Source organism: Brugia malayi (genome assembly GCF_000002995.4).
Source record: "Brugia malayi strain FR3 genome assembly, contig: Bm_v4_Chr2_contig_001, whole genome shotgun sequence".
Lineage (NCBI taxonomy): Eukaryota > Metazoa > Nematoda > Chromadorea > Rhabditida > Onchocercidae > Brugia > Brugia malayi.
This window is the reverse complement of record NW_025062476.1, coordinates 1,770,476-1,784,464: the sequence shown is the minus strand read 5'-3', so window position 1 is coordinate 1,784,464 and position 13,989 is coordinate 1,770,476. Positions and strand designations below refer to the sequence as shown.

At 24.9% G+C, this 13,989-nt stretch overlaps 2 protein-coding genes across 2 annotated transcripts; one reads left to right on the top strand and one right to left on the bottom strand.

The window, feature by feature from the left end:
- Positions 1 to 863: 863 nt before the first annotated feature.
- Bm246 (b52-prov protein, putative) lies at positions 864 to 7,384 on the top strand (the record flags this gene model as incomplete). The annotated part of the gene is made up of 9 exons (XM_043078114.1): positions 864 to 879; positions 1,456 to 1,489; positions 2,178 to 2,219; positions 2,762 to 3,059; positions 3,509 to 3,659; positions 4,117 to 4,241; positions 4,551 to 5,911; positions 5,965 to 6,733; positions 7,370 to 7,384. The coding sequence occupies 9 exons, from the start codon at positions 864 to 866 to the stop codon at positions 7,382 to 7,384; spliced, it is 2,811 nt and encodes a 936-aa protein (XP_042934048.1).
- A 340-nt stretch (positions 7,385 to 7,724) lies between these two features.
- On the bottom strand, positions 7,725 to 13,652 carry Bm8848 (b52-prov protein, putative; the record flags this gene model as incomplete). Its single annotated transcript, XM_043078113.1, has 13 exons — positions 7,725 to 7,881; positions 8,098 to 8,223; positions 8,314 to 8,429; positions 8,853 to 9,049; positions 9,282 to 9,450; positions 9,583 to 9,674; positions 9,782 to 9,869; positions 10,625 to 10,827; positions 11,378 to 11,492; positions 11,835 to 11,968; positions 12,241 to 12,334; positions 12,747 to 12,923; positions 13,614 to 13,652. 13 exons carry the CDS (start codon positions 13,650 to 13,652, stop codon positions 7,725 to 7,727), a joined length of 1,707 nt encoding a protein of 568 aa, XP_042934047.1.
- Between the last annotated feature and the right edge of the window lie 337 nt (positions 13,653 to 13,989).

Genomic DNA, 13,989 nt, shown 5'->3' with positions numbered 1-13,989 from the left:
AACAAGTCTATATAATTGACATGTTAAAAACAATTTTTTAACATTACTTATACCACATTTCTTAACATTAAAATCATGCAAAAGCGTCAAGTCATGAATGTACAAATAAGTATAACTTTAGTAACTGTTCAGATTACATTTATTCATGCTCATATAACACAGGAAAGAAGCGTAATACGTGACATCATCCTCTAAAACACGTTTTACCTAATTCAATACGTGACATCATCCTCTAAAACATTTACACTCACAGCTGGAATCTTCTTTGTCCTAAAGCACACAAACTAATTGCTTCCTTAAATTCATGACATTCCTACAAAATATTCTTCTTTCACTGAGATGGAATTTTCAGTTGCTAGGTAAGGTAAATGAATGAATCAATAAACATGTGTATTATATGTTCCGAGGTCATAGGTTAATTAATAGATATTCTGAAATGAAGTACCAATTAAACATCGAACATATTACATCCAAAAATTAATACACTCAATCATTCAAGAAATAGTAGTAAGTCGGTTGAGAATGAACAGATTTGAAGGAATAAAATATTCGATCAGTCAGTGTCACATATCGTCATTTGGTTTCCATTGAACCTGAAATGAAATGAAATGGAATCAAACGAAATGAAATAAAATAAAATTAGATTAAATTAAATTAAATGGAATGAAATGGAATGGAATAGAATTGAAATCTGTAAGTGAAATTACTTATAATGCATGAAATATATATTATTCATTACTGGAATTAATTAATATAAATTGTCACAATCATCACAATTCCTCATTTGCAAATTTTAAATGTATAATAAGTGGTTGTTAATTCAGAGTGAGTCAAAGTTTCAAATCGAATTTTCAATTGTTTTAATGCGGCCCTTTCGCAGTAAGTATTCTGAAATTGAAAAAACATTGAAACACTTGAAATTATCAATTCTAAATGAGAATTAAAATTTATAAAAATTAATTAATTTTATTTTGACTCTTTGCTGTAATACGAAAAAAAAAATTTTTTTAAGTGAATAAATTTGAAAATTTTGAAAAGATTTGAATGAAAATGATTAAATTTAAATTATATGTTAAATTGACATCAATTAGATTTATTTTGCATTTGAATTCTATCATATCTACATATTCATTTCAAATTTTTCTTAATATTTTGATATTGTCAATTACTGTTTCCCCTAAAACAGTTAGTATTTTATCTAAAAATCAATTTTAAAAATTCTTAAAATCAATTTAAAAAAAAAAAAAACATACAAATAAATTATAGGAGGAAAACTTAGAAAAAAAAGTAGTTTGCATGAATTTTACTCTGAATTTATGATCTAGAAGAGAGAATTGGAAATAATTAATCTATCATTAATTGAATATTTCTAGAAAGATATGAAATAAATTCATTCATAAAATGTAATAACATTCTTTTGTTATCTTTTTGTTAATAAAATATCGATTGTTTCAGAAAGCAAAAGTAAATCTAAAAAAAGTCGATCAAGGTATATAAATTTTACTTAATATGTTGACATTTTTATGATATTTTTTAAAGTTTAAATTATGCTATAATCTCTGTAATATGTAAATTTACAATTAATTTCAAATATTTCTCATCTTCTATCTTAACAATTAATTTAAAAGTTAAACTCTACGTTAGATATCGCTCATCTTTTAAATTATTTTTCTCATCGTCCTACTTTTTTTTTTATAGCTTAATGTTTTAGTTTTTATTTCAATCAGATTAATCGTTAAAAATGTATTTGATTTAATATGAATTTCAATAATTACATTTAAAAACTAAATTTAAATTACTTTTTAAAAGTTTCCGTTTTTTGATTTACAACTGAATTCCTTAGAATTTGATAATTATACTTTTTAAGTGCAGTTTGTCTCACTTTTTAAATTACTATTAATTTCAGAATAAAACAGGTAGCACTAAGAAAATGTCATTATTAAGTAATTAAAAAAAAACTGTCACTAAATATCTTTTTTTTTCCAAATTAAAAGTTGACAGTAAATTTATTATTCATTCATTAAGTAATTCATAAAATAACCAAACGCTTATTCACATCTATGTTTACATATTATTTATTTATTTATTTTTTTTTGAAGACAGAGAAGGAAATTTTTACATCAAAGAGATTAAAAATTAAATATTCGACTTATAATATATTCTTTTTTTTTTTTTAGAGATAAACATAAACGAAAAAATTGGCGAAAAGCACAACGAAGGTAAATTATTTTAAGTGCAGAAAAGACGAATGAAAAAAATTTTTTTTTCATAAAATAGTTTATAAATTAATTAAATTTTTCGCTTTGTTAAATAACAAATGTTTTACATTACTACTTTCTATTTTTATGAATCTTTTATGTGGCAAAATATTAAATTATATTCGAGATATTTTAAATAACTTGCAAAAATTTATGATTTTTGTTTTTCTGTTACAGTTATAACTGATAATCATTATTATCTATTAACTCGTTATAACTGATAATCATTATTATCTATTAACTCGTTATAACTGATAATCATTATTATCTATTAACTCGTTATAACTGATAATCATTATTATCTATTAACTCGTTATAACTGATAATCATTATTATCTATTAACTCGTTATAACTGATAATCATTATTATCTATTAACTCGTTATAACTGATAATCATTATTATCTATTAACTCGTTATAACTGATAATCATTATTATCTATTAGCTAATGATATGAATTATGATGATTATTTAATATAATATATTGATTTATTTCTTTTAAGAAAATCAACAAAACATGATGATGAAAATGATAAAACGGAATTTGAGGAGGTTGAAGTAGAACGAAGACCGGCACATAGCAGAATGCGTAGTAAAATTAAATGGAAGCAAGATTTGCAACCAACAAAAACTGAAACCAAAACAACAACAACAACAACAACAGAAAAAACAACAACGCCAACTTCATCGAGTGGTTCAAATTCTTCAATGTTATCTTCTCCTTTGACTAGTTCCGTCTGTTCACCAGTTATGCTAAAACCGGATGTTCCAACACAAACATCCATGATGTTAAAACCGGATGTTAGTTGATATGTTAATTGATTGATAAAATAAACAAAATAAATTTTATAATCATCTAAATTTAATTAATATAATATATAATAATATATTATAATGTTAAACATTATGTGTTAAACTATAAATGCTAAATTCAAAAGATTCACTCATAAATTTTCAGTTTAATTCTATCCTATGTCATTTGCTAATTAATTAAATTAATTTTCAATAAGTATCAAGTTAGTTTATACTGATAAGCAATTATTTCTTGTAGAGAAATCATTTTAATATAAAGTAATATATATCATATTGTTATGTTCAAATTTAAAATTTAATATTACTTATTAATTTTTCCTATTGCTAATACTGTTAGCTTATGTTATAATTTTATACTCCATAATTTTTTTGTTTTTTTTTTTTAAATTGATGATAGCATTATTAATTGCTACTGTTGTGTCAACCGATAGTTTCAGATAACTGAAGAGGATGCTAATGAATTAGTTGCCGAGGATGAAGCTGAACAAAAATTTGAAAAAACAAAAAAAAAGCAGCAAAAAGAAAAATTGAAGGAAAAGAAGCGAAAAGAATATAAAACATCTAAAAAACAAGTGAAGCGATCAGCAGGTTTAAAATTTAAAATTAATTATGTCACTAGAAGTGCTCCTCTTGGTTCAAACAAAGGAAAGAAATTAGAAAGTATTAGAAATTCAGGTAGCATAGTTAATTAAGTTTAGTAATTTAACAATTTTTTAAAATTAAGTTTAAAAAAAGAGTTCCATAGTTTAAATTTGTGTTCAATTTCTGCATGCAAAATTGTTTTTGACTCAAATTTAAAATTGTGTTTTTGAGAAAATGAAAAAAACAAAATGTATGGCAACAAAAATAGAAAATATAATTGATAATAATCGAAGATAATCATTAAAATTGATTTGTATATCTAATAGGAAATCGATTACTCATCCATTTTTTTTTTTTGAAAAAAATTTGTAAAATTTTTACGCATTCATTAAAAGTGAAACGAGCAGTAACAATTTCAAATTAACAATTTTTAGTCTGATTCTTTTTTTTTTTTTTTTTTTAGCAAAACCTCGTCGAAGTTTATCAAAGGAATCAAAGGACATGGAAGAGCGGAAATTTTCGGATGATATTCCGGAAGAAGAAAGAAAAACTGATGACGAAATAGAAAAAGCTACGGAATGTATAGAGGTGACACTGTGAATGTGTGAATTTTAAATGAAGGATTAAGACGATATAAGTCATTTTAAACGAATGATAACTTGAACTTTTCTTCCTATCAATGGTAAATGTCCGATTCCTGAAATGTTATCGATAGTACTGCATCACTGTTAACTTCGAGATTGCATTCAAAAATCAACTTCGAGATTGCATGAAGTTTTTGCCCTGTGAAATTTCAAATTTTAGAATTTAACATAACTAATCTTCAGTTGGACAATAAATTTTTTGAATTTTAATAACTATGCCATTGCACTTTTTTTTTTTTTTTTTTATTTCTAGGAGACAAAAGAGATTGATCGAACAGAATGCGCTGATGATATCACACGTTATACAACCGAATCTGAAAAAAAAGGAATGAAAGAAGTTACAGCTGATTCCGGTCAAGTTACAACTGATTCCGATCGAAAATTTTTACCTTTAAAGACGACAACAAAGTTACCCTCTGATCATTTGATGAAAAAAGCTAAAAAACTTGGTCGGAAGAAGATCAAATCACTAGAACAAGATAAATCTGAAAAGTTAAAAGTAATGGAAGAGCGTAAAACTGAATTGAGCATTCAATCAAAGGAATCAGAGATAGAATCAGATTCTGATTTAAGCATAAAATCACCAGTAAAATCGAATGAAATTACTTCACAGCAACCAACTCTATTAGTCTTGTCACCATCGGTGCCACCATCAAAAGAACCTGTAGCAATACCTAAAATACAGCAACCAGCAGTAGAAACAGTACCGATGCCACCAGTAATAGCACCAGAAATATCACCGCCATCAGAAAAATCTACTATGAAAGCAGAAGCGCAACAACCACCTGCAATATCAATGGCGTTAAAAGAACTAATAAAAGTGCAGGAAACGCAGCAATCATCTGCAAAATCACCGCCATCAGAAGAATCTATCACAACACCAGAAGCGCAACAGGCACCTGTAGTATCAGTTGCGCCAAAAGAACTCATAGCAATACAAGAAACGCAACAATCATCTGAAAAACTAGAAGAATCAGTCATAAAATCAAAAGCGCAACAAGCACTTGCAATATCACTGGCGTCAAAAGAACCAGTAAAAGTGCAGGAAACGCAGCAATCATCTGAAGAACTAGAGCCATCAGAAGAATCCATCACAAAACCAGAAGCGCCACAACCACCTGCAATATCAATGGTGTCAAAAGAACCAGTAAAAGTGCAGGAAACGCAGCAATCATCTGAAGAACTAGAGCCATCAGAAGAATCCATCACAAAACCAGAAGCGCCACAACCACCTGCAACATCACTGGCTTCAAAAGAACCGATAAAAATGCAGGAAACGCAGCAATCATCTGAGAAAACAGAAGCGCCACAACCACCTGCAACATCACTGGCGTCAAAAGAGCCAATAAAAATGCAGGAAACGCAGCAATCATCTGAGAAAACAGAAGCGCCACAACCACCTGCAACATCGCTGGCGTCAAAAGAGCCAATAAAAATGCAGGAAACGCAGCAATCATCTGAGAAAACAGAAGCGCCACAACCACCTGCAACATCACTGGCGTCAAAAGAACCAACAAAAGTGCAGGAAACGCAACAGTCATCTGAAGAACTACAGCCATCAGAAGAATCCATCACAAAACCAGAAGCGCCACAACCACCTGCAACATCGCTGGCGTCAAAAGAGCCAATAAAAATGCAGGAAACGCAGCAATCATCTGAGAAAACAGAACTCCAACAAAAGTGCAGGAAACGCAACAGTCATCTGAAGAACTACAGCCATCAGAAGATTCCATCACAAAACCAGAAGCGCCACAACCACCTGCAATATCACTGGCGTCAAAAGAACCAACAAAAGTGCAGGAAACGCAACAGTCATCTGAAGAACTACAGCCATCAGAAGATTCCATCACAAAACCAGAAGCGCCACAACTACCTGCAAAATCATTCGCGCCAAAAGAATCAATAAAAACACAAAAAACGCAGCAATCATCTGCAAAATCACCGCCATCAGAAGAATCCATAGCAACACCAGAAGCGCAACAGGCATCTGTAGTACTAATGCCACGAAAAAAACAGATTACAGTGCCAGAAATCAAAATTCCGACTCAATCATCGAAATCACTTAAACCTTCCGGAAAATCAGAGACTGATGATTTGCTGATCTCATCAGCATTATCATCAACCGAATCCACTAAGAAATTAGGAATGAAAGTTTTAGCTACACCATCTCTACCGGAAACAGAAACCACATCATTAAAAGTTGCAAGCGAATCGCTAAAATCAGAAATGATTAACTTAACTGGTGATGTGAAACCGGTAAAATCAACAACTCAGACATTATCCGTATTGCCATTATCAAAAAATGAAGAGTTAAAGCCAGCCGAAAAGTTAACAAAATTAGCATCAAATGCGGTAATTGCTGTTGCAGATGATGAATCTGAATCATCGAATAGTGACACATTGGATTCTCGAAAAGAAAAAAAGCAATCAAAAGATGTAAGTTTAATTTATCTGATGAATTTTCTAGAAGATTTTAGAGATTTCTTTTATTTCTTGAAAAAAAAAAGTGAGTACTTATAAGTCAATTCATTATATCAGTGCATTCATCGATCATCTATACTTTATTTTAAAACAAAAAAAAAAAAAATACGAGTACTCATTATCGAGTCAAAAATAAAACTTTAAAAAAATTAGTTTTTCAAGTATTACAAAAAGAACAGAAAGTTTAAAATGTATTTGAAACGATACAAAATTGACATTCTTTTTTTTTCAAATTTAAATTTAAATTTTAATAGTATTAAGTAAAAATTGAGAATGCAAAATTATTTCATAATTAAAAAGATTTTTAAATTTCAAAAAAAAAAAAAAAAGAGTAAGGTGAAGAAAAATAAAAAAGAAAAGCACTTGTACAAAAATTTTTGATCAATTATGGAATCAAAAATTTTAAATCAGGAAGATAATTTGAAATAAATTGAATTTTACAAAATGCTCATATATTTATATCTTTTAAAATATTTAGTACAATTGCACCATAATATATATTCCTGATCAGTTCCGGCATTCCTGAATGAATGCCGGAATGATTTGATTGATTTCTGCAACATTTTGTTAAAAAAAAAATTTCTTTTCCAGAAAGAGAACGAATAAATGAAATAAGTGAAAACATCGACCGACAACAACAAATTTAATTATTATTTCAACATTTAAATTATTGGAAAAAAAAAAAAACCTAAAATATCGTTTTATTTCATTGCTTTATATATAAAATTAAATGTTGAAATAAAATAAAAATTAACGATTAACAAATTTACAGACAAATAAATACAATTAATTATTTTTGATTTAATTAGCTATCTTTTAGCTTCTAATTAGCTTCTAATTTCTCTCAACAATAAAATAAAGGAAAAAAAAAATTGTTTATTTCATATAAACAAGCATTATATTATATCAAATTTAATTTCAGAATAAAATAATAATTATAAAAATTTTAAGCATCCGTAATATTTATTTCTTCCATAGAACCAAATGCATCTGCTGTTTTCATACCTTGAAAAGTTAGCAAATTTGGATCGTTTTCATATTCATTTGGCTTTGATCCACCGCTATTTAATGTTATTGTTCTTTCCATATTTGTAGTTGGTACACTATTAAAGAAATATAAATTTAAAAAAAAAAGAACAAAAATAAAATTTTATATAAATGATATATTAAAAGATAGCATTATTGATTAATTCTATAATAATTTTTCAACTAAAATAAAATTTTAAACTATTTTGTTTGTTTCATTTTTTTCTTTCTTTTTTCTCTTTTTGCACCAAAAAAAAAAGGAAAATTTAAATTTATAAAAAAAAAAAAATTACTTTGCTAAACGTTGATCATTTAATGCCCATCCAGAATATAATCGATCCAAAATTTGTTGTTGAATTTCATCTGGTAATTCATCAAATTTCTCTAATGCAACCATTTCACCAACTTTTCGTTTGAAACTAAAAGAAAAAATGGAAAAAAAAAATGAATGAATTTTTTTTCCTACTATTTAAATTTAAATTTAAATTTAATAAAGTTGAAATATTTACCTTCCTTCCATGCGTATAAGATTTGCATTTAATAAATTTAAATGATGATAACGATTTGCAAGTTCAAAATGTTCAAGCATTGTTGTTGGTGATAATGTTGGCTCAAGTGCAAGCATCTTCGATGACAATATATAATGATTAGATTTAATGATAAAAATTTTAATCAATTTTCATAAATTCAAATTTATTTGATTTAATTATTAAAATTTTAAACTTCAAAACAATTCCCATAAATTCAAATTTATTTCGATCTAACAAATTCATTTGATTTGATTGCTTAAATTTTGAATTTTAAAACAATTTCCATAAATTTAAACTAGTCGAATCTAAGTTTATTTGATTTGACTATTTAAATTTTAGCGCAAGAAATTCATTTTAATATTTTTAAATAAATGTCTCATTTATTAGATAAATTTGTAATAGTTAAATTTTAATAGAAAATATATTTATACTAAAAATGCCATGAAGACATTCTTGAATCTTTTTTTTTTTATGCAAATAATATTTATGACATTTGACAAAAATGCTGCGCAAATAACCTCGCATAAATTGTTCAACAATCGTTTCATTCCATGTTCCTCGGCCAATAACATCATTGGCCTAATATAAGGCCCTGGGACAACTGTTTGACTAGGATACATATATTGTAGCATTTTTAAAATTAAATCTGTTATAGTAATACCTGCATTTGTGCAAGATGTCATCAATTTTGATGTTATTCGTAAAAAATATCCATCTATAAAAAAAAAAAAAAAAAAAAAGTGCAAGCATTTAAAATAAAATTAAAATTAAATTTTATTTATTAAAAAAAAAAATAAATAAATAAATTGATGATTTTAGATACTATTATAAAATGCTAAAGTTATTTTTTGAAATCTTTCAAAATGAATGAAAAATTTAATAAATAATAATAATAATTTAAATAATATGTTTAAAATGCTAAAGTTTTTTTTTAAATAATAATTTACCTTCTAAATCATCATAAATATTAATATTATACAATGATAATATTCCTCTATTTACATACAATGTTTGACCTGGTATTAATAATGGTACTGTATATGGATATTGTTGCATATGAAAATTAAATTGTAAATGTGAAATGTAAGGATTAGCACCTAAACGATGCTGTCGTGCCTATAATTTAATAATTTTTATAAAATTTTTTTTTTCATTTTAATTAATTAATATGTAAAATTTAAATGACAATAAATAATATTTAAATAAATTTTAGAAATTAAAAATAGAAAAGCTAAATGCTAAATGTACTTTAATAATTGCTGGACAGATAATACGATGATAAATTTCAGTACCAAGAGATTTTGGTTCAAATCCTTGTTCAATTAATTCTCTCCATATACCTATAATTTTTATTTGTGTTTTTTTTTTTTTAAATTTAAATTTTCTTTTTCTATTTTATAATTGCTATTCAAGCAAAAAAAAAAAAAAAACAATAATATTCATTGACCTCTCTGTTCGGCATCATAAACTAATTCGATAAGTGTATTATCCAATTCTAATTGAATTGATAATTGAAATTTGGATATTATATCCATCTGAAAATGAAACAGAAAAAAGTTTATATTATTGAATAAGTAAATAAAAATTTTTAATTCAAACATTAGCAATTAATTAAAATGATTAATATTAGTTGATCGGTTGGAAATGTAATAAGTTAACAGGAAATATATTGCAGTGAAGAAACGGAAAACCGGATATCACACTTTTGATATTAGTAAAATGTCTATTCTTGATGTAAAATCCATTCATCCCAATACGGATTGTAAGTCACTTATCAAACTATTTCATTTGATCAGGCTATAGAAATTATCAGTCAATCTATCAAACTATTTCATTTGATCAACCCATCTGATCAGACTCTATCAAACTATTTCATTTGATCAACTCATCTGATCAGGCTATAGAAATTATCAGTCAATCTATCAAACTATATCAAACTATTTCATTTGATCAACTCATCTGATCAGGCTATAGAAATTATCAGTCAATCTATCAAACTATTTCATTTGATCAACTCATCTGATCAGGCTATAGAAATTATCAGTCAATCTATCAAACTATTTCATTTGATCAACTCATTTGATCAGGCTATAGAAATTATCAGTCAATCTATCAAACTATTTCATTTGATCAACTCATCTGATCAGACTATAGAAATTATCAGTCAATCTATCAAACTATTTCATTGATCAACTCATCTGATCAGGCTATATTTGATCAGCCATATAAATAATCTTAGCCAATTAAACTAAACAATATAAAATGATCAATGTTAAATTAATATGCTAACATCAAGATTAGATATAAATTTGGTGATTCTAGCAAGGATTATATCAGCTTTATAACTTATCGCTGCTCGTGAAAGCGCAAAAAGATTGGCGGAAATTGGTCGATTAGTAGCATAAATTTGATAAAGTAATTCCAAGAAGTCATTTCGATCAAATAAGCACATATCAATGATAGCATTTGGTGCAGCATCATGAAGCATTGATGCTAGAAAAAGAAGAAAAAAAACAAATTTCAATTTAATTTCTTTCAACAATTTAAAATTTTTGGTTTTTAATAATTAAAAAAAAAAAATTTTTTTTTAATTATGAGTTAATTTTAATTTTGGAGTTAATTTTGAGGAAAAAAGAAATAAATTTTGGAGTTTGAAATTTAAAATAATCACTGCTAAAGCTAAAGAATATATCAAATTAGCATTTCATATTAAAAAATTAAGGGATAATTTAAATTAATGATTAATATAATATAATTAATTAAATTATTTTTTATATAATTTTATATAAATAATTAAATTAATTAAAATAATTGACGTACAAATCTACCAAACAATTAATTAATAAATTGCTCAATTATCAATGTTTATTTTTTATAACAGTAATAAATTAATAACTTTTGAGCAAATTTAACAACAATTCAAACTCTTTAATATAAATTTTACTCCAAAATATTTTAAATATTATTTTAGATGTAATTTTGGCATTTTTTTTTTTTTTTTAAATCGAATATTAATTATTTTAATTAAAATTTTTTTAATTACCCATATAACGAGAATGTATAGCTAATAATGCTTTATCAACGTATAATTTTTCATTTTCTTCAAATAATAATATAACATCGCCACCACTTTGAAACGTTGGTAATTGTTCATATAACTATAACCTTTTGATGTTTTTGTAATTTTAAAAGAATTTAAAAATAGTTTGAAATAAAATTTTATATAAATTATCAAAATTCAAAAATGCATTATAGTTTAATTAATAAATTAATTAACAATTAAACTTCTGCCTTATTTATTAATCGCATTTCAAATTTAATTAATTGTTCATATAACTGTAGCCCCTTGATGTTTTTGTAATTTTGAAAGAAAAAAAAAAAATAGTTTGAAATGAAATTTTTATAAATTATTAAAATTCAAAAATGCATTATACTTTAATTAATAAATTAATTAACCTTATACTTTAATTAATAAATTAATTAACCATTTGAACTTTAACCTTATTTATTAATCGCATTTCAAATTTAATTCGTTTCACTTTTGTATCCGTCACATTTAATGACAGTGGCGGTATTCGATTACCAAATTCAACAAGCAATTTGTCCACTACACGTACTCCTTGTTGCTTCTCGGCTGAAAAAAAAAAAAATGGAAAAATCTTTTAAAAGAATCTAAATTTAAAATCTTAATTTTTCAATTTTGTAAAATTTATTTTTTGTAATACTAAAAATGCAAGTGAGTTTGTTTTATTAAACAAAGCAATTATTAGTCTTATGATAATCTTTAGTCAATCTTACGTAAGAATAATTTTACGTAATAAGCAACTAAGCTTGCGTAAGTGTTACCACGTAAGTTTACGTTCATTGCGTTGACATCTGTTTGCATTTAAAAAAAAAAAAACTTACCACTTCCTGTTTTAATCCGAAGCTGTGCCGTATATTTCCACTCCGAAAGTTCATATTGAGCACGACCATATAGTAACACAACTATATTATCCATCTATAAAATTATTTTTTAAATTAATTAAAATATAAAATTAATATTTACAAGAGAAAATTTAAATTAGATGCTAAAAGTTGTAAGAGTTAAAAGTACTTAAAGAAAAATTTTTTTCTCTTTTATAAAGTAATCTTAATTTATTCATTCAAAAGTTAAGCACAAGGTAATAAATATTATTTATTTCAATGATATATTTTAAAATATCAAAAATTTCTTTTCGTTTTAATTTCAGGTTTGCAAAATTAAATTAATCAAACATAAAATGCTATCACATTTACTATCCTCAAAAAAATTTTTCTTTTTTTTTTTTTTACACTTCCTGAAATTTAAATGAATTTTTCTGTCTAATAAGTGTAAATATTTCAGATTAATTTTTAATTAAAATTATTAAATTAAATTATTTATCATAAACCTTATCAACATCCGGTTGTACAATAAAATCAATATTTTCGGTTGAAAATTTAACCGCAAATGGTAATGAATCAATAAATTGTCCACGTATTCGATGATCATCAATTATCACCGAAAATTGCAACTCTCGAATGATTGATCTATTTGAATAGCAACTATATGGTGTATTTTTGTTTAGCTAAAATAAAATTTTAATTTTAATTGAAAATGATAAGATAAATTAAAACATTGATAACTGATTAATTAGTACATGTGATAATCAAATTAATCATTTTGATATTATACTAATTGTTATTAAAAGTAAATAAATTTATGATAAAATAATCAATTTATGATAAAATAATCAATTTATTAAGTAGCTCAAAAAAAAAAAAAAAATTACAATAAATAAGTTTTACTTTTTTTTTTTTAAATTATTAATAATCATAATAAATTCATCTGTATTTGGATTTAAATATTATTTTAACTAGCAGATTTAAATTTATAAATATTATCATAATTCATAACAAATTTTTGTTATCATATCAGTAAAACAATGAATTAATAATGATTCTTTTTTTAGTTAAAATAACTAAAATTTAGTAGAATTAAAAAATTATCATCAAAAAAATCTCTAACAAATTGATTCACGTGAATCACGTGAGAGAAATCTTATCAATTATTTTGAATTATTTATCAATCATTTCTAGGCTTTGAATATAAATTCATAATTCTTTTTCCTTCTTGCTCATTTCATCAAAATTCAAACTAAAACAAATTTTGTTTATCTTTTCAGTTTGCTTTTAAAAATAGCAAAAATTTGTTGTTTAAATTTTTTTTTATTTTTTATAATTTAAAATTTTATAGCAACTAAAATACACATAAATACTTGTTGAGATTGCTCAATTTGTTGATTTACACTATTCATTTTACTGATTTCTAAAGTGTATGTATAAAACAATAAAGTAAATAAAAGTTTGTTTACAAACTTATACTTCAAATAAATAATTTACATATTAGGAAATTAATATGTAAATTATATTACATTTAGCTAAAATCTTTTCAAACATATTTTCCTCCTTGTTCTTCATTTTTTTTTAATTTAGTAATTGTTTTTATTTTTAAAAAATAAATAAATAAAATTCATTTGTTTATAAAACTAACAAAATATCATTTTTTTTTCTTTAAGTTTTTAAAACATTTTTTTTTTTTCGTTATTGTGCAAATATAATTTAATAAAGTGAAAACGATTAATATATAAGTAT